At 44.9% G+C, this 27,357-nt stretch overlaps 2 protein-coding genes across 10 annotated transcripts in view; both read left to right on the top strand.

Moving 5' to 3' along the window:
• The window catches only part of erf (Ets2 repressor factor), a 32,783-nt gene extending 20,167 nt beyond the window's left edge, over positions 1–12,616 (top strand). Inside the window, exons 2-6 of one of the 3 annotated variants that reach the window (XM_077549179.1) lie at positions 1,588–1,822; positions 3,937–4,049; positions 6,951–7,822; positions 8,681–9,097; positions 10,719–12,616. In XM_077549179.1, coding sequence (XP_077405305.1) covers positions 1,588–1,822; positions 3,937–4,049; positions 6,951–7,822; positions 8,681–9,097; positions 10,719–10,742 — 1,661 coding nt within the window. In that variant the 3' untranslated portion in view covers positions 10,743–12,616. Of the gene's footprint in view, positions 1–1,587; positions 1,823–3,936; positions 4,050–6,950; positions 7,823–8,680 lie in introns of all 3 variants that reach the window. The other 2 variants (XM_077549178.1, XM_077549177.1) reach the window with 2 other exon arrangements.
• Positions 12,617–12,915: 299 nt separating this feature from the next.
• The window catches only part of cica (capicua transcriptional repressor a), a 34,690-nt gene continuing 20,248 nt past the window's right edge, over positions 12,916–27,357 (top strand). For 5 of the 7 annotated variants that reach the window (XM_077548352.1, XM_077548348.1, XM_077548350.1 and 2 more), the window contains exons 1-2: positions 15,272–15,440; positions 23,771–27,309. In XM_077548352.1, the coding sequence (XP_077404478.1) occupies positions 23,965–27,309 (3,345 nt within the window). In that variant the 5' untranslated portion in view covers positions 15,272–15,440; positions 23,771–23,964. Of the gene's footprint in view, positions 13,108–13,612; positions 13,726–15,271; positions 15,441–22,954; positions 23,088–23,770; positions 27,310–27,357 lie in introns of those variants that run through there. The other 2 variants (XM_077548346.1, XM_077548347.1) reach the window with 2 other exon arrangements.

Below are 27,357 nucleotides of genomic sequence, written 5' to 3'. Positions count from 1 at the left end.
CCCGCCGGTGCTCCTCGCTGCTTCTTCTGGGCATTTCCCGACATGCAAGCCACAAAAACAAGTTTTTTTGAAAAAGTAATAATGACTTTGATGGCCATCTGGGCTCCATATTGTGGTACCTTTTGGCGGTGGGAGGCCATTTTGTCTGCCAGGTGTGTCTTCCTTTGTTTTGTTTTTTATCTGCTTTTCATGTATTCATCATCTTTTATGACACCGGCCCAAAACTTTTACAGGCCAATAAAGTGCACCAGATGTGCGCGCTTACCTGTGTGACATATCGGAGTAGTATTTTTGTTTGTTTTTGTGTGTGTGTGTTAGCGCTTAGCATACCACGCCTAAAATTGCCAAAATAGATATGACACAGTTTGCGGAGTGTGGGAAACTGATTGCAGCCGAGCGCTTGCCATCGGGCTTTTCTTACACGCGCACACAAAGCCGTATTGTTATATTGTGCCCATATGTTTCCTAACCTCAGCGCTGAGCCCGGGTGCCAAGCACATCTGGTTTTAATGAGGTGTGTGTGCGCGCGTGTGTACGTATATGCGCGCGAGTGACACTAAGGCCGTCTGTTGAGTCTTTTACCGCCGCACACGTCCGTCCACATGCTTGTATTTTGTCTGCACCTTAGCCGAGGTCCCGTTTGAACGCGGGGCGATAGCGGCGGCGATGCGACCGCCGCCTGCGGGAAGCCGCCCATGGTGGCGGCCAGCCCGACTTTTTCCCGGCAGGCCAGGCAAAGTCGGCACGTTGTGTTCCAGTTATTGTGGTGCTGAGAAAGCAGCTGCAAGAATTAAGAATCTGGAGCGGTTGCACGCTGAGTCACACTTGTTAAAAAAAAAAAAAAAAAATGTCCACCATTAATTTACAATTTAGAGTTTTAACAAGTTCCTAACACAGTTGCTAATGTACTTTTTTTAAGGTAAGGAAAGCAAGTCAACTACAAAAAAATATATAACAAAAACAGGGTACACACACCAAAATTTTTAGGATAACAGATTTTTTAAATATGGGAGACATTACATGTAACGGAAACTAAAATGGCCGTATTTGTACTGGAAATAACCAACACCGCACACTAAGCACATAACCATGTCTGGTGTAGTACCATGACTGACCTGTGGGGGGGTAAATGGATTTTGCACCCAAAAAAGTCCTTAAATGGCATTAAAAAGTATTCAATACGATTGTTTGTGCTTTTATTTTACATAGAATGTCACGATAACACAATTTAGCAATAATAAATGTGATTTAAAAAAAAATATATATATTTGTGGGGACTGGTGACGAGTTGTAATCCATTTACAAAATGGCGTAGAATCCACGAGTTGCTTTATGTTCCGAATCCCGATTGCTCTGAATTAGAAAATAAAAATGGACTGTTTCTGTCACCACCCAACATGAAACACAAATGCCATCTCGTGGCAGCAAATGACCTCAACTCAGTGTTTCAAATGGTTTATGATCTCTTTTTAGCGTCAAATAACTATTGCGGCCTCGTCAGCGCCAACATCTAGAAAGGGAAAAAAAAGCGTTCCCCCTCTTGGTTCCTCCGCCTGATGTCCGTTCTTGCCTGTCATCCAACGCCAGGGTTCGCCTTCCCCGAGTGGGCCTACAAGCCCGAGTCGAGCCCGGGCTCGCGGCAGATCCAGCTGTGGCACTTCATCCTGGAACTGCTGCGCAAGGAGGAGTACCACGACGTCATCGCCTGGCAGGGCGACTACGGCGAGTTCGTCATCAAGGACCCGGACGAGGTGGCCCGGCTGTGGGGCGCCCGCAAGTGCAAGCCGCAGATGAACTACGACAAGCTCAGCCGCGCCCTCAGGTCAGAGCGCAAAGCAAAGCATACGTTTTCACTTTGGAAAAAGCTGATCTGTTCGTTTTGATAAGGGGTTGACATTTTTTGCATTTCACATATTTTGACATTTTAGAGGAAACAATAGGGAGGTGTTTGCTTGTTGGAGTTTTCATTTAACTTTTGAAGACTGGGAGCTACCTAAACTTTTTGTTACGATTTTAAAACAAAGATGTCTATTGCGTAAGATATAAAAAAAAAAATCATAATTTTACAAATGTGAAAAGTTTTTCAATAAACAAACATTTTGATTAGATTGGAAATTTGTTTCTTTGTTTAATATTTTCCTTTTTTTGTGAAAGTTCCAAATAGCAGTTATCGACCTCCTTGACTGCTAATCATCGTTATTGGCTCTGGAAAAAAAAATAAAATCATATCAATCTTTGTCTATTTTCAAATCTCCTCATTTCCTACAAAAATAAAAATAAAGATGTGTTCAATTATATTGAAGACTGAACATTTGCCAAAATAAGACATGACAATATTGCTAGCAGGTGCTAATAGGTAGCGGGTTAGCAACCTGTGTGTATTGCACACCAGTTTGCATCTCGATTTTTTAAAAAAAAATAAAAAAAATTCCTGAGTCGTGTATTTTATGACCGTGGAAAACCTCTGCAGGTTTTTCTTCGGATGGAAAAGAACTTTATAGCATAAAAGATGCTTCATAAAATGACGTTAGCCTCCTGGCAAGCACCGGAGCGGACATCATGACTCCTGTTTCTCATTTCCGCTTCTACCCTTGCTCATATTCATCGACGCCTCCGGACGGGTCCAGGTCCGATTGACGCTAGAGCGGAGGGCGACCCGCCATTTCCGAAATGTTCCCTCGGCCTGTGTGGCACGTATGACGATGTTACTGGGTTTTATGTAGCGGACGGTCTGTTCTTTTTGCTGTACATAACACACACACGCGCGGTTTGTCATCCGTGTGGCCTCCTGTTTTGTAGGTTGGTGTGGCTTCCATTTGCCGGATGACTTGCGCTGTCTGCTTACACACACACACACACACACACACACGTGCTTCACACCTTGTTATATGTCGGCCCTCCTCCGGCCCATCTGCGCCTTATTTGCCGCTTTTCCTATTTTTTCGCGCCGAGCGGGGAATGTTGCGGCCGCTCGTGACTCGGGCGAGCCGAGCCAGCGAAGAAGTTGAAGTGATCTTCAAAGCCAGACGGGGTCGACCCCCCGGTGCCATGTGTGTGTTCTTTCGCGCGTACGTGTCGGACATCTCGCCGGCGCTTTCCAGGATTGGTCCCGACGCCACCCGCGTCTGGCTTTTATTTGGAGCGCTGGTCGCTTGGATACGCTCATCAGACACTTGATTAGGTTTTTAGTAGAGGTGGCAGCCGCGTGTATTAAAAAAAAAAAAAAAAAGTGACAAACTGCACAACGATCCTTTAAAGTAGTTGCCGATTCATTTGATAATCGATAACTTGACAGCTCTACTCACAATAGTTACACTAGTTTGTGACTCCCACGTCACTCACCAGACCAGTTGCAACAATAAATGGACAACTACACTTGCACCTCGCATGCACATTTTTTGGGTTTAATAATGTCAAATATTTGTTTTTCGATTGCTGCATTCAGTGGAATGATTGATTAAAAAAAAAAAAAAACGTGTGTTGCTGTAGCTCTCTGATTGGCTCTCATTCGCGTCCCTAATAGTGTGGAGCTACGCAAGAAAAAGTATATTTGATGGAAGGAGACGTAATCTTTTCAGCTTGTTGACATCAGAATGTGTGAATGTAGCCAAGCGCGCGGAAAATGTGAATAAAGTCCTCCCCGAATGAAGTTTTGGCCTTTGACAATGGAAGCGAGAGACGATGTTGAATCAAAGTCCGGAGGCTCGCTTGTGTGACTCACGTTTGATCATCTTGTTAGATGAGCTGTCAGCCGCTCGCTCTTCACTCCTCCACCTTCTCTGACGGTGACTCATACTTCCTTCACGTATATAACCACATGTTCTTGCCACGGGGGTTGGAGTAGTGATGGGGGGGCGGGGGGGGGCTGCCTGGAACGTCGCGTGAATTGGAAGAGGAGGAGGCGGTGATGATGACGATGTGCTGTCGCCTCCGCAGGTACTACTACAACAAGAGGATCCTGCACAAGACCAAAGGCAAGAGGTTCACCTACAAGTTCAACTTTAACAAATTGGTGCTGGTCAACTACCCCTTCATCGACATGGGCTCAGGTACGTTCATTCACACTCGGGCTGACACAACGTTACACGGCTGCCGCACCTTGCGGAAGGCGCACAACACTTTTCAAACTGTTTTTAGGGCCGCCGGTTATAATCAGTCGATTATTGGCCATCAGACATTGGTCAAAACAATCGGCCGATTATTTTCCCCGTAAAACGTTATCGAAGAAAACCAAAGTTTCCGACGCTGTGAAAGTACCCCGAATGCACCCTTTTGCTTGCGTAGCATTAGCAACTAGCAAATGTGTAGCGTATGTTATTCTGCTGCCCCTAAGCGCCCTTTAGGCTGTTTAATGACGCCCCAGTTGGAGTTAACTGCCAAACTAAACGCACGACAAAAATAATTGCATCCACTGTGTATTTAAATGCAAAACATGCAACGTTTTTAAAACATCGCTAGCCTAGCGCTAATGCTTAAAGTGAAGGAAAGATCCCGTTTCAAATGCTAACAGGACGTTAGCATCGACTTCAGGAGTGTTTTTGCTTCAAATAACGAATATTCACACACAAATGCTGTGGGAACACATACACACGGGTGAGTAACACCAAACAAAGGCACAAATTCTTCCCAATGTGTGAAAAATAAGTTATTTTAATAGAATGCAATCGCAACTTTTTTCTGTACTCACTTTAAGTGTGTACAACATGGCCGCATGGCACCACACTGCCCCCAAGAGGCCAAAATGCACAGAAACAGTCAGTATTTGTTCAGTTTTTTCAGTTGCTATTATTTTAGTTTATTCTATTCTTTTTTTTTTCACTTTGTTAAGGATTTTTTGGTGCGTCTTAACACACATTTCCACATGACGTGGCACAAAATACAATCTCCGAGGTCCCAGGTTAGCCCAGTAAGTCCAAAGACTTGTGACGACGCACACACAAGATAAAAATATACAAAAGAAAAGGTTAATGCTTTACAGCAGTTGTAAACAAGTAAGAATGGTTTTATTATTGACACAAATCTACAAAAAACTTCTATACTTGAAATTTGCTGATAAGGTCATACTATGGACTTGTCATTCAAAGCAGAGAATCTTAATAACAAAAGTTTGTGCCCAAGTGACACCCATTGAAAAGGAATCGGGTAATTTTATGCATTATATATATTTTAAATAATTGGCAGATTAATTGGTAATCGGTATTTTTTTCTGCCAAAAATCAGCATTGCACTAAAAAAAAGAAAAGCATATCTGTCAGGCCCTAATTTTTATATAGTTTTGTTGGAACTAACACTTGTCTCATGTACAATATTTTCCCCGGCACAATAACGGTCCGGAAACGTTGCTAATTAGCAACGTGGCTAACATGTCAGGTGGCAAAGCACTCCAAATCCACTCAATTCCACACAATGGACATCAGTCTTTCAGCGATCAATAAATCGTGTCGTGATGTCATCTGTCATCATGACAACCTCACCCACACGCTCCCCCCCCCCCCCCCCCTCAAGTGGTCTCTCTGTGTTCTGTTCCAGTGTAAACAGGGCCCATATGGAGCTGACTTAAGTGCGGCACGATACTTTAATTATAGTGTGTGTGATGTGGCCCACGCGTGTTGGGATGTTACATGCGCACACACGTGCCCACGTCAGTCTGCGCTGATTGTTGCGCGCACGCACACACACACACACACACACACACACACACACAGTGGCAGTCCACTGGGGGAAGGAGAGCAGCCCAGCCCATGTTTGTAATGGCAGCCAGAGCAACTTTTCCAGTATTTAATTCTGGGCAGGCCAAAAATCCATTGCAGTGCCACAGTCTTGTTGGGAGGAGGGGGGAGAGGGGGTCAAGCGAGGGTTCAAGAGAGGTAGAGGCGGGGGGGGGGGGGGGGGGGGGTTTGCAGGCAAATTGTTGGGAATTATTCAATTGTGTTGTTTACAGTGAAGCCAAGTTAATTGCAAGGATTTGTTCCAGAATCCCGTCCACGGTAGATATTAGGCAGAGACCATAGATCTTTAATACAGTTTTTATTAAATATGGCTTAATTGCTTAATTTTTCAAACATCAATTTGAGGAAGAGAAAGTTCCCCGAATAAAAGGAAAAGTGTGTTAGCTTCAGGCTGTTTGTCACTTCCAGTTGAAGTTGTTTCTAAAACTGACACATAAAACAAAACAGAGTTAAACATTGTGTATTTAACACAAAAATGTTCAACCAAACCATACAAGTTAATCTAACGAAAGTCTGTTAGCGTAATGCTAAAATATAGTGTGACGCTCCATAGACAGGCTAATGCAAGTTAGCAATGATTTTATGGTAATTATAAACAGGGCTGTAGTAACAAACTACTTATGTAGCACACGCACAACTCACAGGAAGTTTTTTTTATTTTTTATTATTAAATAGGATTATTATTATTTTTTTCCCCTGCGGAAATTCACGCGATTTAACGCTTTGGGGGGAAAACAGTTTCAAAGTGTCAGGAGAAACGCCAGAAGGGAAAACAACACAAAAGCATTACATGCTAAATAATGTCTCTGCTTTTTCACAAGCAAAGAGGAAAAAATCGATTAATATCGGAAGTCAGATTCTTGTAAAGCTTTTTTTTTTTTTTTTTTTTATTGTTTAAAGTCCGTATCGCTCTTCCCTTGCTTATGATTTGATTGCTTTTGGCTCCTGGCAAACATTCCCTCCCTGGCGTCAGATGCATTGATGCGACGCTTGTGGTATTATTTGCCTTTTCTAGCCCACAAATTCCCCAAACAAGTCAAGTTTTGTATGCGCAGCCAAAACCTCACATGGTTTCTTCTTAATAATTTTTCTATGATCGGTTCCAGAAAATGATTAGAAACACAGCAGCAGTGAGTCACAGTGGAAGGACGGTGTTCATCCGCAGCGCTAAGTAGTCCCACTTTGCTCATCGTCACATCTAATTGCCTCCCCCGCTTGCAGGTCGCGGCGTCCCACAGAGCGCCCCGCCGGTGCCCACCGGGGGCAGCCACTTCCGCTTCCCCCCGTCCACGCCGTCGGACGTGCTGTCGTCCAGCGAGGAGCTGCGCAGCCCGGGCGTGTTCAGCGGCGTGGCGCGGCGCATGGCCCGCGGTTCCGTCAGCGACTGCAGCGACGGCACCTCCACCAACTCGGAGCTGGAGGAGGCGGTGGGGGCGGAGGAGCGAGGCCTGGGGCCCGACAGAGCTTTCAGGGGGCTCCTCCCGCCCCGCCTGCCTCACGAGTCTCTCTTCAGGCTCTACGGCGCCGCCCCCAACCCGGCGGGGCTCCCCAGACCTCACAGGGTCCACCCGGAGCCGCTGTCCCCCTTCCCGGTGTCCCCCCTGCCGGGCCCCGGCGGGCTGCTGGCCCCGACTCTGTCCCCGGCCCTCTCCATGACCCCCACCCCGCACCTGCCTTACACCCCCTCCCCGTCCCTCGCCTCCCCCCTGATGGGCTCCCACTTCTCTTTCAACCCGGAGGACATGAAGCACTACCTTCAGGCTCACACGCAGTCCGTCTACAACTACCACCTCAGCCCCCGCGCCTTCTTCCACTACCCCAATATCGTCATCCCGCAGCCCCACCGCCCCACCCCGGAGAAGCCGGCCCCCCACCACATGCACGGCCCGCCCATGCAGCTCTCCCATTCGCTGGGAGGGCAGCCGGGGGTCGGCGGCGGCGGCGGCGGCGGCGAGGAAGCCTTCAAGTTCAAGCTGCAGCCGCCGCCTCTCGGTCGCAAGCAGAGGGAAGCGGGAAGCTCGCCGGCGGCGGCGGCGGCCTCGTCCTCGGCGGCCGGGCAGTCCTCCTTGTTCGCTGCGGCGCCCAAGATCAAGGTGAGACCTGGAACAGGAAGTGACGTCATGAAAGACTCCTCAAGGAGCGTTGAAGATTAGACGTGTAGCGAATGTTTGATGTGAGATTTAACAGATGTCTTTTGCTAGCTTTGTGGCTAATGCTGTGAAGTCCGGCGTGTGCACTTTCTGTGACGAAGCCAGACTCCAAACAATGAAGAAGGCAGAAGACTTTCCTATTTAAATAATAGAACAACGTGTTTTCACATTTTGGGGAGCAAATGAGTTGATGAAAATATTAGCGCACGCTGACTTTCCAAATGTATGAAAAGTGTTCATTTTGTAAATTGTCACTTTAGGAAGTTGTCAATTTGCTTATGTTAGTTTATAAAGCATATCTGCCACATTCAATATGGTGGACACACTGACGCGTCGCAGAAACAGGCCACCCTGCTAAATGATTACATCCACAGCAAACTCCATCGTGGGAGATACTTTCCAAAACTGATCGTGATAAATGATAATTGATTGAAGTGATATAGAGACCAAATAAAAAGTTTGTTTTTAACATTTAAACACTTAATTGTATTTAAAGACAAAAGTATTCACACTGTTAACTCAATTTTTCCAAATTGAGGCATACTGTGCTTGCTTTAAGCTGTTTTTGTCACTACCCGTTGACTGTAAATTGACACACATAATGAAAGAACTGAACCAAAGTCCGCTAACTTAAAATGCAAAACGCCATAAACATGCTGACAGAAATTAGCATAGCTTGTTGTAGCCATTGTAAACCTTCAGTCGCTACTTTGATACGCAGCAAGCAAATAGTCAACTGTATCCAGTACATGTCCTGTGAGACCATCAGCAGCTCAAATTGATAAACGGCATCGCTTTCAGGTGGAGCCCATATCCGATATCGAGTCCGAGGAGGAGGTGGAAGTGACCGACATCAGCGAGGACGAGCTGAACCCGGAGGATGACGACATCTTCGCGCCCGCGTCCCATCATCAGCTCCACAATCATTCCAAGGCCAACGGCAGCCCCCCCGCCATCTATCCGCAGCCGCCCTCTCACCCCGACGACGACCCGGACGAGGACGACGAGGAAGTCTTCAAAACTCCGGCCACGCCGCCTCTCTGCGCCGGCCATCCGGCGTTCCCGCTGCTCAGCCTGAAGACGGAGCCGGCGCCGGCGGCCCCCGTCAGCCCCGGCGGCACCCGCTGCATCCCACTCAAGCTGCGCTTCAAGCGGCGCTGGAGCGAGGACCAAAAGATGGAGGCGGACGGCGAGCGGGACGAGGCCGAGGACAAGAAGGTGAGGGCCGAGGGGCGCGAGGAGGCGGAGGAGAGGGAGGGGCCTGTGGACAACGGGGGAGGACGGGGCCTGATTTTGGGCTTGATGATGCCTCCGCCGCCCACCCAGCGCCGGGCCAGCTCCGAGCTGCAGAGAGCCACCGCCCAGTTGTCTTTGGAAAATGCCAGCTGCTGAGAACCCGAGGCAACAAGTCATCACGCGGGAACTTTTTTTTTTTATTATTGATGTGGCCAGAATATTGACAAACTGTCTTCAAATGCTAATTTGTGGCCGCGAAATAAGTGCACGCAAAATACTTTCATATCATTCCCATTATAACTGCTTGGATGAGAGGAGCGGAGAAATTCCTGGAATTTGACTCGCTAATCTGAATATATGACTGGATAGCCGATAGCACATACGCGCCACAGGGCGGCCATCTTGCTCCTCCCATCTCGCAAGCAGACTACTGTATACATACAGATTAGACATACACAGTTTGTAGGCTCTTAAAAAAAATACAATTTTCCTCCTGTAAACATCATTAAGCATATCATTTAGTACTGTCTCAAATGTTCTCCAATTTCAATTCTGTAAATGTGTAGGATCGTATGCCGAAAAACGTTACTTGGGAGGAGCAATATGGCGGCCCCGCCGCTTCAAAAGTTTTTGACCTACCAGCCATCTAGTAATATATACATCCAGTAATATTCGGGGATGATATTATTATTTTTGTCATTTTTATTTTCTGCGTGCATACAACTAATTTGTGGCCCGATAAAAGTGAAGAAAACACGTGCAAAACCGTGCTAAATTCTTGAGAGAATCGATTCCAGTCACTGGAATTTTTCGGTTCCATCTTGCTGACTCATTGGCTTTGAATCATTTGAAGATTTTTTTTAATTTTTATTTTATTTTTTTTGGGTGGATCCCCCTACTTTTTGGTACAAAATCCTACACAAACATTTTGGGTCAAACTCTCATTGCATCTGCTATGATTATTTGTCACTTTATTTCAATGAGTTATATTCTTATCAAAAATCATTCCAAAAACGTATAAATATGTTCTATTTCAAATATTACCATTATAACCAAAGACGGATTTGTACTGTGTGCAGCCTCTGAACTGAAGAGAATGGTTGAAGCAGCAGCAGTAGTAGTTATGACAAAAAATGGCCAGCAGGTGGAAAGCAGAGTATAAGAGATTAACCAGGGCCACGTTGAAAACAAGCTCCTTTCCCCATTCTTTTGTTAAGTTCCATGTTTTTATAGCAATAGCACAGAATATTCTGTGGGCCTTTCAAAATCTGTCAAAATCCAGTCAAACAGCCGGGAGCAAAGGGGGTTGCTTCAGTGAAAATAGCTGCGAGGGAATGAGTTAACCTTAAAAAATGTCTGTTTAGTTTTTTTTGGTACCAAATCCTGCTTGTATTTTACTGTTTTTTGAACGCAAATTGGCATTTTGTTTGCACGTTATATCAATATTGTGGCCACAATTAATTTGTGTTGTTCTGGTTGAAAGCATCACACACTCCTTCGAGGACAACAACTTGGACTTTTCTTCTCAATCGAAGTCAAATGGTCATAACGTATGAACCGTAAACATCATTGGACTGTTTGGAATCCCCTTTTTTTTTAGCAGATGGCGAGCCCTCCATTTTGTTGACTTGACAGAAGTGCCCGGCCAAGATGGTTTCAAGACTGAAGAGGGGATCCCTGGCCTGGTGTCGTGGAGCGCCGGGAACATTCCGGACTTTACGGAACCGCTTCTTCCTGGAGGCGAGGACGTTTTGTACGCTTTCAGGAAGTGACTCAGACTCGCCCGCCAGCCATGTTGCGTTGCCGAGGCGGACATTTTGTCCCTTCTGCTTACTAAGAAACTTGAGTATTTTTTTTTGGAGCTTTGGCGAATCCCGTCGTCATTCCCGTCGTTTCCAAAGACTCCCGGCTTAGCGTGTCGACGTATTTTTGGGGCATTTTGCTTATCAGAGCCAAAAAGCCGAACCTTAGAAAAAATCGAATAATTTTGAACTCTTTATTGGCAGCAAGCGCAACTGACGGATGACTTCTTTTTTCTTTTTTTTTTTTTTTGGTGCGCTGCTGCTGCCATGAATGTCACAAAGCGAAACTCAGGCAGAGAGCTTATTTTTCTTGACTTAAAAAAAAAAATTATATTTCCAATTTTAAATCCAAACAAGCGTGCCTTTCAAAGCACCACATACCAACTTGCCTTCTGTTTTTAAACATCAAACTATATATATATTTTAGTCACAAAAAAAAAAAATCCAAATGTTATATTTCAATATGGTCGTTTGATACAAATTGGGAAACTACAACCTATTTTTCGTGCTGAAGATATACGTGTACATATAAATACAGTATATATATATATTCTATATAACGCCCACTGTATTACCACGCCTTTGCCTTCTTGTGCCGCCGTTCGAGTTTATATTTATACTGATAAATATGAAAGTTAGGGCCCACAATATCATGGAAACGCACACAAAATGTCAGGTCCAAAGCTGGCGCCACCGTGCTCTGATTGGCTGAGATGTGGACTGTTGACCAACACGCGCACACACCCATGTTAGGTGACATCACAGACGTCGCCATAGAAATGACACACGCCCTTTCCACAAACACACACACACACACACAGGAAATGACATCACTAAACCTCAGCGCAAGAGTGGCGAGAACGGGACTTCCCATAGAATAACTCGCTCGGTGTGTATGTGTGAGTTTGTGGCCGTGTGTGTGTGTTTTCAGAGCGCGTGTGGCTTGAAGTGACGGAGTGAGTGGATTGGTTTCCACAGTTCCACATAGAAAGCCAGCTGCGGTCTTGCACATTTTTTTTGTCATCATCTTGGCCAGAGAATGTGCTATTTTGACTCTTAAATTTGATAGTTTAAAAAAAGCGGGTCAAACCTTGCACAAAGTGTTTTTTTTTTTTGTTTGTTTTTAAAGTAGTGCTCAGAAAACATCACACCAACTTTAACCCCCAACCCTTCCCCCGCACACATGCATATATTACTGTTACTATTTTAATGATATTGTATTGTGATATTAACCAGCTTATTTTGTATGTACGTTTGCCCAGTCGCTTTTTGCTTTCGTTATAATTTTTCTTTGAATTATTGTGTTTTTTTTTGTTCCAATTTGCACTCTTGTCTTTCTAGTGGACCTTTTTTTTTATTTTTAACTTTGTTTTCTTCTTTTTTTTACCACAAGTGTGTAACCCAAGAAACTGTTTTCTTTCCTTTTTTTTATTACTATTATTAATGCTGTGTGTATATATTTTTTCTTATTTGGAGAATTCTGTAAGGAAAATGTGTTAAAAGAAAAAAAAAAAGAGCATTGTAATGTTGAACTGTTATTCCAATTTGTCGGTGTCTCGTCAGCTGTCGGTCAATGTGATTGACGGCTTCATGGAGGAGGGGGGAGGCTGCCGCTCAATGTTTCTTTTTCTGTGTTCATCTTCACGTGTAATTAAAACAATAATCAGGGTTCATTAAAAAAAAAAAAAGTAAAAATGCATTTGTTTCCTGTTTGTTTCATTTTGGCGCCACCAACAGGTCTGTTGAGAACACACAGCCTAGCATTGTGTTAGCATCATTAGACTGAGCATAGCTGGCTAATGCTAGCATGTAGCGCTTAGTTTACAAGTACATTTATTTGCCAACTGATGACAAAATTGCTTTTTAGTGTCTTTAAGAAAACTACCAATATCGACGCATTGTGATTCAAAGGTATGTAAGACAGAAATAAGTATTACAAATGTGATTGTCATTTCCTGGCACATGGCAGCCATTTTGAGGATATGATGTTTTTGTGTGTCTTTTGTCAAGCAGACCTTCTTTGTGTTGCGGTACACGGGAATCTCTTGGGGCAGATTGGAACTCTTTGTGTGAGTGTTTTGTGCTGGATGACACCATGTCACACTTTGTTCTCCTTCATCTGCCGGAAACACAAACACTTCATTTGACATCGTTCGCCGAAAGTCTACGTGCGCTGCCGCCAAAATGGAGGTTCGATCTTTTTTTTCTCTCCTCTTTTTCAGTCCTCCGAAAATGTTTAAAATGGTTGAACTGCCCTAAGTTTAGTTAATTACATTTAAACTGTTCAAAAAAGGACATTCACATTTGCTACTTGTGTCCTTGCCTAGTCACATTTGTGTGTCCACCACCATGTTAAAATGCATCGACGACATTCATGTTTTAGCTTTTGGGTGGTTACTGTACTGTATACACTTTAACTTCTCATGTCACACTAGCTGTGGCGCCCCTTGGTGGCAGTATACAGTATTGCAACTCGATACATCTTTCTTGACTTTTAACAGTACATTAGTAGTATACATAAATGAATACATTATATCAATGAGTTTGTAACAATGCATTCAACAATCGTGACATAAACTATACACGTAGCAGTTTTTGAGTTGTATATTTGTGGAATAGTATACTGAAAGATTGCCCCTATGAGCCTATTGTCATTTTAAAGCATCTTGTTAATATCACTTTTTTTTTTTGTTAGTTTTGAAGCGTCCGCCACAATGTGATTGACGGCTTGTTTGGCCTCCAGCTGAGAGGCACTGTTGTCTGGCTGAGGGATGAGGTCAGAGGTCACGCACCGGAGGGGGATGAGAGGTCGGTGAGGGTCCGGGGGAGGGAGGCACCAAGACAGAAAGCAGATCACAGCACGGCTAATTATCACACATTGTTAGGGGCCCCTGCTGGAACGCAAAAATAACATTCACGTCTTACACAACAACAAAAATTCTTACACTAACAATAACAAACTCACACAAGAAAATACCTTTGTCACCAAAGACTCACACTCCAGAAACAAAACAGCAAAAAACAAAACAGCATGCCTATTTTAGTTCAATACAGTACTTTTTAAATTGTGTATTGTCTAATTTCGCGTTTTTTTAATTGTATTTGTTCTGTTCTTTTTAAACATTCTTTTTCTCTTGTACAACTTGTGTTTTTATGATTCCCAACCGCTTACACGTTGTATTAATGCGATGGCGCCATCTGGTGGGAAAAGTGGCTTCCTGCAGCGGTTGCTAGTGATAAAACAAAAACATAATATTACCGTCAACTACCATGAATGGATAGATAGATAGATCTAAATGATTGCCTTGGTGCACGTTCACAAGCATGTCTGTGTCTGCGTGCGCCCCCCAGGAGAGCACGTCAAGTTATGTAACACGCGGAATGCTGTGCGTGCGCGCGCCAGTCAAGACTGCAGTGTTACCGTCGGCTAACTTCACGTCGCTGCTTGTTAGCTATAGCAACGCGCGTTTACACGTAAATATGTACACGTATTTGTGGACAATTTGTAACGCACGTGTTAAATAGTTATACGTGCGTGATTCCAGCAGCTCAGTGTCTTAAAATGAAGCTTAATCCCGCCCTTGGAGCACTTTACTCTACGGGCTTTTCCCGTTTGGCGGAGCTGATGGCAACAAGCTTCTCATGACCTCACCGCTGCGTTCGCCTATTGGTCCGCGCAAAACAGCGCCCTCGGCCAATCGCGCGCGGCTATGGTGACGTATGCTGCCCTGCGCCTGCACCGATTGGGCCGGAGGGCGGAACTCTGGGAAGCAGTGGTGTTTTGAACGTCTCTAATTGGTCGAGAGAACGCAAGAGAGCCTGTGAAAGAGAAAGTGTTTCAAGTTGGGAGTTATGTTGTTTGCTTCTGCTCAAATTAGTATTTGGGTTTGTATTTGACATGAGAAGAAATCAGACATAGAAGGAAGTTAACTCATTTTGGTTTAAGTATCTTTACTGTTTGAGCTGACGGCGCAACGTTTTTAGCCATATTAAAAATGACCGGTTCTTCTAGTGTTTTATTTTTCGTCTATTACATGTTAACTGGTTTAAAAGACTTCATTTAAAAAAAAAAAAAGTGAATACAAGATATATAACGCCGCTACTTCCGCATAAGTCACGCCCACAGAAGCACCCGATTGGCCAGCGCATCCTCGGTCTCCCAACAGCTGTTCTGTGTTTTCCCACACCGCCATTGGCCTCCTCACTCTGTCAATCAAGTTTACTTTCCGGCCTTCTCCCGCCCCTACCTCATCTCCTCGCGCTATTATTGGCTACTGTACCCGTCCGCGTGTTGCCATTGGCCGAGTGTGTTGGTTGTCAAGGCTTCGGGGTCTCCATTCACCATTTTGCGACTGTAGCGTAGAATGTACAGGGGCACTAGTTTTTTCTCGCCTCATTTTAAGTTGCCTCGCCGGAGAAACATGGACGACGACTAACTGGCAGCCGCGGACGACCGGAGCGGCCTCCCTTGCCCTATTTTCACCCGCGGACTCAGCCCGGCTCTCGTCCACATTAGCCGCGCGGTGAGTGTAAGCTAACTAATGCTTCTCTTACAGCACTGCAGCCAGCCGCTAACATTCTCCCTTTTTGTCTTATTCTTAGTTAACGCTGTTATTTTCTGCGTATTTTAGTGAGGGGTCTGGCTTGGCGTGTGCGTGAAAAGGGGGAGCCGAGGAAAGGGAAAGGAGGGGGGGAGAGAAAAAGGGAGCGGTGCGTCTCGACATAGTGAGCCTGGCTCAAAGTTTTCCACTAGAATTAAATCCAACGTCATAACTAACAAACTACACCGACGGCTGCGAGTTCAGAGCGCAGAGTGTCGTTATCACGACTTGACTGCAAGGGAGGACTGCGGGGGGGGGGCTGTCGAGGAGCCTTGTCGTCCCAATATATATAAATAAATAAATAATTTAAAAAAAAAAACATTTAGAATAGGGCCAATGACGTCGTGAGTGCGTGCAAAGTTGTGCAGGAGGCCTCAGCTGTCATTTCACACAGCTGTCACTCTCAGATGGGGTCGAGCGGACACTTTAAAAGACACTTGGATGTCCCCTTGTTGTTCGGCGTTTCCAATTTTTGGGTCGCCGAAGAAGGTCTCACTCAATCCCAGGGAGAGCAGGATTTCCTTGCGGCCTTGTGCGTGCGCGTGTGTGTGTTTTGTGCGTGCCTGCTCGGCCTGCAAGCATGCATGTTGCCAGGCTTGCACAAAACCGGTGCAAACGTTCACGTAGTCACTTGCTGCTTTTGTAATAGTCAAGTTTGTTTATGTAACGTGGACTCTGAATATTCTTTATTGGCCAAATGTGTGAAAACTAGGGCTGGGTGATATGCCAATAATGGTAATTATTGAATTTTTATGATTTACTATGATCTGCAGGAAAAAAAAAAAAGCTGAATTTAGGTCATTTTATTTGAACTTATAATGCTTAAGCTCAGCACAACTATGAAAAGTTAACTTAATTGGTCAAATTAAAGTTTAAATAAATGCCGTTTGAAACATAAAAGGGCTGAATTCCTCCCCCCAATATAAGCCAGAACGGTCCAATTCATTCCTGTCGTGGGCCACTTTGTAATTGCAGTTTCCCTCGGCGGGCCATTATGACTGTGACACCATAGAAATGTTTAATCGCCTCATATTATTACACACACTATATAGTACGCAAAGTGATGACTAACTCATTTAGAAATCATTACTCATTAATAATTTGTCATTCATTTGCTCCTTTGATGCTAACATTAGACAAAAAAAAAAGTCAACTGTCATTTTGGAATATCAAGCGACATACAAACCTTTTGGAAATTCAAAATATATTTGTTAAACAAACAGCACACGGTGGAGTTAGGTAACTGAATCACGTTGCAAAGTGAACGTACACCACGTGCTCATAAAATGCTAACAATAGCCCAAAATGGCATGTCTGTCATAGTGAAATATCAGTTGTTATAGTAATAATAATAATAATAATAATAATAAAAAACCTTCAGAAATTCAGAGCAGTGTAGCAAACACTCAATAAGTAATAGTCGCTGCTAGTGTGAGTAAACAGGCTCGCTCGGCTGCATGCAGGCCCAGCTGTAATAATCCTGTTACTCACTTAGTTATTCCCCCGCGCACAGAACGGCACGGCTTTTGTGCATGACAAATAGACCATCCATAGGTTTCAGACATCCCATAATATGCGGACAGACGACCCCGGTTGAGGATAAGCGCTGTAGAAAATGGAGGGATGAACGTTATTCCCATTTCGTTTCTGCGATGTTGCCGACAGGAAATCAGCTTTTCAGGGTCAGAATGTCGCCGCCGTAAAAAAATCTTGAAGTCACTTTTGAACCTTCTGAGACCGGGGGTAGGAAAATGATGGCAACGTAATATGGCCGACCAAGAGTTTAAAAATACATTGTTTGCATAATAGCATGAATTGCATGCATAGTACGTTTTTGAACTTTTTTTTTTTAGAAAACAAGAAAAATATAGAACATATTCAATAAACGAAAATTGCGTCGATTCTACCGATTTGCACGAGATGGATGACTGAGAATCTCAACCGACATAAACAAATAACTACAATTTGAGTCATTTTTATTGATACTGAGACAGTAAGTTCCATGTTGCATTAATTTAGTATTATTTTCTTATTGGTTGATTCAAATGTATTTGATTTAAAAAAAAAAATCTTGTCTAATTAAATAGTTGGTTGCTTGATTTATTGAAATTAATATAATTTTACATTTACTTTATTTACTTCATTAAATATTTGACAGATTAATGATAATGACATAATTGTTAAAAATAAATAAATAATAATAATAAATGAGAGTTATTATAATATTAAAAGAAACTATATATTTTTCAAAAAAGTCATCAGTAACCTTTGTTTAGCTAAAATATATTTGATATTATAATTTGGATATTGTTAAATATTTGGTTGATGTCATTTTGATGAATCATTTCAAAAATCTATTTATTGTTTTATAAGTAAAGTTAACTCATTTACATCCACGTTAAAAATTTGTATCAAAATATGACAATGTAGATGTACATTTTGTAAAATAGTTTCTTTTAATAGTTCAATATGAACTTTTACATGTTCTACAAAAAATGTATTTTTTTTTTTACTCAAACTTCCGCTCTCTTTGATATCGTTCATGTCGCAAAGCACGTACTTGCACAAGCAAACGAGGCCCTTGAGCACAAAAAGTGTGCACACCCTTGTTCTTACCTGTCATGCAAGTGCAAAAATAATTGTCTCATTTGGTCTGCGAGCACCCGCCACACTTGAACACACAAATTGTACAACAGTCGACATTAACGCAGTACACGGCAGCGAAACAGCGGCATTGTGCACCATTTATTTGCATTCCATTTCATGTAATGACATATCTTTGTAAAGTCATCTTCTTGTCATGAGGCCTTCAGGGTCCCTTTTGAACAGTAGTCTTAACTGTCATTATAATAATAGTACACTTGTGTGTAATTGTAATAATAGTACACTTTTGTGGGCACAAAAAAAACAAATAAACAGCAACTAAGTGCAAATAGCAAAAAGTCAACACGGGCGGATCAATAATAAGAAAAAATGGTGATCATAAAATTGACCAGTTCAGTTTAAATGAAAGGCTAATATTTACCGTATCATAATTAGAGTGTATGTCACACACGTTTGAATCATGACATAGATAAATAATGTAAAAAAATTAAATAAAATACACCCTTATTAATGTGGCTATTTTGTACAACTAAAAAAAACAAACGTGCTTCTTCCTCTTATTAACCCCAAATTAGCTTCGGCTGTTTGAGTAGGCTTTTCCTGACATTTTTTCTTCTTCACAGTGGTGAGTTAGTTATTTACCTACAGTTACTTTGTCACAGTTTCAGACACTGAGTTCAAGTCACACAGTCAAAGTTATTTAGTTCCAAACTTGGAATGTGGCTGCGTTACAAACGGCGCAAACTTGCGTTTCGTTGATTGGAGTCATTTAACTGACTGCTATTTGGATCTGTTTATAATTTCCCTGACTCAAGTTGCATCTGAATGAAAGCAGCCCCAAAGCATATTTGTGCCGCCAGCATGCTTCACTGGAGGTTTGGTGTTGTTTTGGTGACGAGCCGTCTTGTTTGCACCAAACATGCTTTTAGGAATTAAAAAAAACACACCAAAAATTCAGCAGACATTTTGTGTTTGGGAGATTTTATTATGAGAGAGACAAGTTTTACAAATTCTTCAGGTTTCTGCAATAAATAAATAGCTGGATTGTGATTGTCATCCCAATTAGAAGAGGGTGTGCACACTTGTGCAACCACGCTATTTCAATCATTTATTTATTTATTGAATTGATTTGTACAGTTTAAAGGTCACATAACGGCGGGAAATGATTGATCTTGGTCTCATTTGGTCACATCGCCAAAAGCTTGCTTTTAAACAGGGGTGTGCAGACTTTTTATAGCCGCTGTACTCATCACATAGACATGACATTCCTTTACGCTTGATATAATACGTTTATTTTCACTACATTAGGCCGCGTGTGATTCGCTGGATAAGATTGCGTGTCATGTGACCTGACACGGGGAATCCACAATCGTGTGTGTTTTTGTTCTTCACCTAACATGACCCTGGCCTACTACAGTAGGATATTCCTGTCCATGTGCAGTCATTAGCAGTTTCACTTCAAGACATGTTCCGCCTTGGCGAACAACAAGAGCTGCGGTTGTATTTTTGTGGAGGATAAAGAATATATGCCTGTGAGTAGAGTTGTACAGCGGACGCCGACGTGTTCGCCGATTGATCGAGTTCATGGGGAACTTATCTCGTGTTATTTGTGGAAAATCCTGCTTATTTGTGGTTATTAGTCCCCCCTTATGTTGCATTAACAACAATTCTAATATACCGGTATATAAACAATAATGTATAAGCTTTTTTTCATGGCAGTTGATGGGCGTCATTATTCACAGATGTTGGTGTTGAAATATCGTTCGCTTCGGGGCTTACAACTACCATGACGTCAATGCTATTTTTGTTAGCTCGTGTGTTAGCATTAAGCTAGCAGACGTTCGGATGTTATGTGGTTATTAAATACACATTTCATTCTCTTCTTGTTTAAAGTTCAACTTTAAGACTTTTGGACTTTTGGACTTTTTGAGGTTTAATCATGACTTCTACTTTTTCCTTTTTGTCTACAAGTTCTACTACTACTGCCTATTGTAAATACAGAGTGGATTGTGGATGATTTCTCTACTAAATGCGTATTCCATTTTGTTGACATAAACCGCAATACGCGCAATTTCAATTTCAAGAAAAGCCCTCTTGAGAATAACCATTTTTAGAGGGTACCCGAAATGTGCAAATACAAAACTGAAAACCACAGAGTTCTTTAAACACATCTGCTTGACAGCACTCATCCATTGCTCTCATGCTATCCATTTTTTTCCCCAATCGTTACGAGACTTTAATGTCCACCACGTCTACCTGTTCCACACGCGCTGCGGGTCGAGGCCGCCGCGGGTTTCACGCGGCCCGGCGCGAGTTGCATCAGGTTTTTTGACGCCGCCGCGTTATCGTCGGCCCCATGGCCGCGCCACCAGCTGTTGCTCCGCCCCGCGAGCAACAAACCGCACTCACTCACACATGCACTCGCTTACTCACACATGCTGGCTCTCACACGCGCACTCCACCTCAGCTGCCGCCATGCCAGGCTCGTTATGCTCGCAAGTCCAACACAGCAGTACCTTGACTTTCGTGTTTGGGAGTCAATGCCGACAGTGACTGGCAGACTTTTATTGTTGTGTTTTATCTCATACTCCATTTTTTTTATTTTTGTGTGTGTGTGTGGACTTGAGCTTCTTAACCCCGATCCAGACCCCTTAATGATGACTTTCCTTTTAATGTCTTGTAACTATAACAACAAGAAGCGGTGATGTCACTCTTTCCTATCCTATGTGTTGTTGGTTTTGGCACTTTTAGCAGTCGTGGTTTTAAAGTGCTCGTCTTGTCTTTCCGCTCGGACTGACCGCTCTTGGACTATTAGCACTACGCATGAGTGAGATGTTTCATTACCGCCTTTCGTTTTGGTATTTTATGTTTTTTTTGTTTTTTTTTGAAGTCGCACAGTTTAACTCTTGACTGCACAAAATGAGGCGACGAAGAACAGATGAGCAAACAAACTAGTTAAATGCTAACCACAGCCCCCCCCCACCCCCCACCAGCCATCAGCCACATTCAACATGTCAGCTAAATCAATCTATTGAGCTATTCCACCCCCCCCCCCCCCCGAGCGGAAGCACAAGTGTGAGCGAGCGAGGCGATTAGGACGATTATGACTGATTCATTCTCAATGTGAGTGAAAAGAACGAGCTAGGAGTCTAAAATCAATAGCAGGGGCCGTCACACGTAAGCAAGGCCTCAGCTGGGAAAAGAGGAATCAAACATAGCGGTACTCGTTTTTTGTGTGTGGCGTAACTAAACTAAACTATGGCATGAAAACACACCTATTTACGCCTATCCATCTATTTTTGTGCTCTTTCTGTAATGGCTTGACAGTGACAAGAGTGTGAGTAAACGCATGTTGCTATAGCTCACTTTTTTTAGGTCCAAAGTTTGCGGTCATATTAGCGATAATGTTGAAGAAAACATCAGAGGTACCGTTGAAAGATAACTTCAGTATCTAACGCTGGATGCTAACATTGGTCGAAAGCTAATATCAGAAGTTAAAATTGGTCTTCGTTAGGATTGGCGGTTCAGAAAATGGATGGATAGCTCAAGATAGATAGCTAACGTTGGAAGCTAACTAAAGCAGCTAACACTAAAATCTCACTTTGGACGCTAAATGTTGAAGCTAACAATAGAGGTAACATTGACGCTGACATTAGAAATTAGTCGGACGACAACTTGAAAATCTAATGCTGGGTGCTAATTTTTGCGAGCAACATTTGTAAGATCATTTTTGAGCAACATTGGAAGTTGATCTTCATTAACACTAACATACATATGAAACCTAACATTGGGTTCTAATGTCAAGAGCAAACGTGGGGCTTTGTTAGCGCTAAAGTTTAGAGGTAATGTTGGCGCTAACATGAAAGCTCATGCTGGAAGCTAATGTTGAAGCTAACAGAAGTCACATTAACAATCGAGGTAACAAGCTATCTTTGGAATCTTAACTAAAAATTGGGCGGCAACATTGGAAGCTAAGGTTGAAAACTAACATTTGGTGCTAACGTCGGAAGCCAATGTTGGTCTTTCTTAGCTATAACATTGGCAATAACGGAAGAGGCATTATAGGAAGTCAATTTAAGAAGCTAATGTTGGCGAAAAGATTGGAAACTAATGTTGAAGCTAACTTGGAAGATAACTTCAAATGGAAAATTTGGAAACTAATGTGCTAACAGAAGCTAATGTTTGTTTCCCAATGCAGAGAAATGTCCAAATTGGTGTTGTCAGTGGTGGAAGTTCAAAAGCCAATAAAATGGCTAATCATAGGAAAGTAGTAATTTGTACTTTTAAGGTTCGTAAAGTGGCAACATACACGCTGGAGAAATCAAATAAACGGTCTGCCATTTCTTTTTAAAGGTACTGTTGTTAAATAAAATTTGAAATACTTGAGTGTTTTTTTAATCATAGTTTGGGGTTTAAGAACTGTTAATACGGGCAATATAGCCACACAGCTCATTCAACATGTCAGCTAAATCTATCTGTTGACTTTTTTTTTTTTTTTTGTGAGCGAGATCGGCAAATACAGTAGTTCCTTCCAAATGTGAGTGACAAGCCCAAATCAATCGGAGATGCGCTCACGCGTGAGTGAGCGAGGCTGAGAAAAGGAGGAATAAAGTAAAAGAGGAAGTTAGGTAATGGAGGAAATGGAGTTAGTTGGGGCGGATTGACTCTGCTTTGCAATACAGTAAACAGATAAAGGTCGCCACAGAAGAGGAGGAAGGAGCGAGGATGAGGGTGGGCGGAGGGTGTTCAAGACAGAGCGAAAGGGAGGGTTTGACTATGCGAGCGAACGAGGAATTCCCCCGCCCCTGCCTCCCCGGATAAAATGCAGAGTGTGTGAAAGAGAGTGAGAGCGAGTAGGAAGACTTGCCCGGGCAAACTGCAAAGTGCTCGTCCATGTTTTACTTCAGCCACTGCTGCTGCTTCAATGTGTTTAGCCTGCTAGCCGCCTTGCGTGCGTGGATGCATGTGAGTACAACGTCTTATGTAACACCGTGTTGTGCTATCAAAGTGTCAATGAGTCACATTCATTACTACGCCAATTCATCAATAGCCGCTTCAACCGTAGCCAGAAATGAAGACCAGGCAACTCGCAACAATGCTTCTTCCAAGTTTGTGCCGAGAGTTTTGGTCGGAGAAAGCCTGCAGGCCAGGAAAGATTTTCTGTTATTGCCGAATGCTGTTTGTCTGTGAGAAAAACTACGAAGCGCGCGTCTAGAACGTTTCCATCTACCTCAAATTAAATGGAAACGGTTTCCCAATCTTTACTGAACTAAGAACATTGTACAGTAAAACAACTCTCATGGTACTGCACTAAATACAATTGTCACAAAAAGTATATGTATTGAAATAATGAGGATCTCGTCTCAATGGACCCACAAAATTATTGACCATGTGGTGTGTATTTTAGGACTGTTTTTCTGTTTCTGTTGTTCAAATAGCAACAGGTGGATGCATAAGTTAATTGTGCCGTCTGTCATCTAGTGGAACAGCATTTAATTGTTCTGCCTATCACTATAAACAGACAAAAAATATATATATATTTATAGTGGATACCTGATTTCTAGACCAATCATACATTAATAAATTGATTGATGAAACTCCTCCAACGCTCTTGTTGTGTTGTTATAATTATCATTCCTGTCTTTCAGCATCTCTGGAATAAAACGGTGGCAAGTGAAGAAGTTGCCCCGGTCGAGAAGCAATGACAGCGAGGGTCCCTGGAAGACATAACTAGAGAGGAAAGAAGGAAGGAAGGGGGTGGGGGGGGGACAGAAGAGAAGCAAACGTGATAGAACAACTAGGAGACGGTCTTGTCCGGAGGAAAGCCTAGCTTCATGACAAGATGAAGCCAATCAAAAAGCAGGGCCGGCGTTCCCCCCCCTCCACCCGGGCCAAAGGGGGAAAGCGGCGGGGTGCCAGCGAGGCCCCCGAAGGAGGCGAGAAAAGAGACTCCGATGAAAACCAAGACAGAACCATGCAAGGCCAAGATCACTTTTCTTTCTCTACTCAGTCTGAGACCCTCGACCCAGTTAGAACCCGGGACTCTTCCAACGGGGAATCGCTTGTCATTGACTCTGAGAATTTGCTAGCATCGTCAGACGTTCGATCCGGACATTCGGCGTTGAGTGCTGGGAGCCACAGTGACAGTAACGCTAGCAGCTGCAGCAACAGCAGCACGCCAAGCGCCAACAGCAGCCCCAACCCTACGTCCAGTCGCAAAACTGCCACCTTTAAGGCCCGCGTTCCCAAAAAGAAGTACACATCTGAACACTGCTCCATTACTACTGGCAGTAACCATGGCAACCTTGCCTCCAGGACCCCTCCTCCACTTTTGACCAGCGGGTCCCTAAACCAGGGGTCATCATGTTCAGGTAGTCCCATAAATGTTTCACTCCCTGATGGCCATAGCCAAAATCTGGGTCTAATGGCGGACAGCAGAGAACCACATCAGGGCGGTTCTCCCGGACCTCCTATCCTGTCACTGCGAGGAGAAAGGGACAGGCCAGGAGGGGCAGAGGTGGCCAGGGATGCGGAGCGAGTGTCGCCCAGTCCCCTGCCCCGCTGCTCCTCCACAGACACGGCCAGTGAGCACTCGGCAGACCTGGAGGTGGTCGCAGATCTTTCCTCACGTCCACTCTGCAGTCTCCCCAAGGCGCTCTCTGATGCTCTAGCCAAGGGACTCAAAAATCAGCGAATCTTGGCCCGTCAACTCCTAAGAAGAAGTGATGAGGATGGAGGAGCTGAAAGACGAAGCGATGGGAAGAATATGGACTTGGTGTTCTGCGCCGGTGTGGTCCGTAGAGTCAACGGTGAACATGGAAGCTTGGAGGTACAGCTGAATGGGCAGAAGACACTCTGCCGTTACCCTTATCGACACATAAGCCCCCCGGGGGTTGTAGACATCATCCTTGATGCCCCTCCTCCTGGTGTGCACCCTATTCCACTCGGCACCCGCGTCTGTGTACCCTTCAGCAACGACGAAGGCAGCGAGGGCAAGTGGTACCGGGAAGGTGTGGTGACTCAGGTGGATACTCATCCAGCAGTGGCTAATCGCTACCGTGTTCTCTTGTCTGATGAGAAAGTGTCATCTCTGAATGAAGATGAGGATGACAGGGTGGCAGCCAGTTCCACCCAGGCCGTGTGGGTGTCCAGGCAAACACTCCGGCTCCTGGTGCCACCTTGGGACCTGGACTTACCATCAAGAGAGACAGATGTAGACGCTCGAGATCATGAAATGGCGCAAGAAGACAGGGATGAAATGGACGTGGAGCAGGAGGTGTGTCGTCTCAGCCGTGGGATGACACCGGTTGTCGGGTCCTTGTTGGGGAGAGTGTACCCTTGCATGGTTCCTGTCTCCACCACACCAGGACACAGCATTACCACTCCAATCACACTGGCCTCAGTCCTCAGCCTGGCTCCTGGCCGGGAGTGGGACATTGAAAAAGATTTTGGAAGAGAGAGGGACCTTCAGAGAAAGCACGAACAAGAAAGGGAGAGTATTGTAAAGCAACAGCAGCAACATCATTCATACATGCCACTCACCCCCGAGGAAGACATGGAGGTGTCCCGCTTCAACATGGTCCCCATGGGAGCATTTATACCGGGACCCAAACCCATGGCAGTTCCTCAACATCGCCACATTGTCTCGAAGCCTCCACCCGGCTACCTCAATCCTCATTTGTCTGTGGTGCAGGGAATTGGAATACCCTCTGGCCATCTTGCTCTAAACCCTCACCCACCTCCCTCCCCGGTCCTGCTTGGCCTGGACCCGGCTGTCGCAGCCGTGGCTGCTAGTAATGCCGTCATTTCCACTGCACAGCTCCCGCCCCTGCCCCCTATCTCCTCCAGCATGTCCTCCTCCAGAGTGGAGAAAGCATCAGGAGGCGGTTCCTCCAGTGGAGGTGGTGGTTCTGGATCAGGTTCCAATTCCTCCTCTTCCTCACGTTCGCGCACCCCACTGACAGCCGCCCAGCAGAAGTACAAGAAGGGAGACGTGGTGTGCACGCCAACTGGTATCCGCAAGAAGTTCAACGGGAAGCAATGGAGGAGGCTTTGCTCCCGCGAGGGCTGCTCTAAAGAATCCCAGCGTCGAGGATACTGCTCCAGACACCTCTCCATGAGGACTAAAGAGATGGAAGCCAGCGGGGGGATCCGGGAGCGAGGAGGGGCCAGCAGCACGGGGACATTGACCCCGTCTGATCTGCGACTGAGCGGCGGCCGAACAAGCTCAGAGTTTGACTGGGATGAGACTTCTCGGGAAAGCAGCGAGGCCAGCAGCCGTGGAGGAGACTCCCGGCCACGTCTGGTGCTGCCCTCCCTGCTCCCTCAGGACCTTTCTCGCTTTGACTTTGACGAATGTGAAGCGGCAACCATGCTAGTTTCCTTGGGGGGTTCGCGTTCGGGCACGCCTTCATATTCACCCATCTCTAACCAGTCCCCCTTCTCCCCTACACCATCGCCGTCTCCCTCGCCACACTTTTTCCGCCCGGCCAACTTCAGCCCCATCACTGCCCCCTCCTCGCTGCGTCATCGCCAGCTGAGTGGCACAAAATTGAGCACTATGGGCGCAGAACGGGAACGCCACCTCTCGGGCATTGTGCCCACTTGTCAGACCAACCTCACCTTTACGGTGCCCATGAGTCCCAGCAAGAGGAAGTTGGACAGCCACCCACCTCCTCCACTGCCAGCGGTCCAGGACTACCAGACCAAACTGGAGCAACAGCAAATGGTGGCTGTGGGGGGAGGTGTCATGGGGGATCTGAACCTCGGGCCCGCTGCCTTTAGAGTCCTTTCACCCCAGAGTCAACCGACAACCCCTTCCTCGCTGACTTTCCCACGGCCACGTAGCGCCACCAGCCGGCCCCCATCCTCTGCCGCTTCCACACCCCCACCCATGCTGGTCTCTCCCACGCCCCCCTCCCCACTTCCCCAGGACCCCTCTCCGCGTCGCATCGTGCCCCTACGAGATTCTCCGGTTATCGTCCGCAACCCCGACGTGCCCCTGACCAAGTTCTCTGACGACCCCCTCACAAGGCGGGAGAGAAGCCGATCCAGGGAGTTGAGCCAGGCCCAACACGCAGTCCCTCCTGGCCTTCAGGCACCCGTTCCCATAAACGGAGCCACGACCAATGGCGCTGTTCTCCTGCGCAACCCTGCATCTGCCCTAGTCCTGGTCACGTCCAGCTCGGTAAGAAAACACAATTTCTTCTTTTTGTTCTAATAACTTTCATTCAAC

Source organism: Vanacampus margaritifer, chromosome 17 (genome assembly GCF_051991255.1).
Source record: "Vanacampus margaritifer isolate UIUO_Vmar chromosome 17, RoL_Vmar_1.0, whole genome shotgun sequence".
Taxonomy (NCBI): Eukaryota; Metazoa; Chordata; class Actinopteri; order Syngnathiformes; family Syngnathidae; genus Vanacampus; species Vanacampus margaritifer.
The sequence above is the reverse complement of the archived record's forward strand: the minus strand, read 5'-3'. Positions and strand labels throughout refer to the sequence as shown.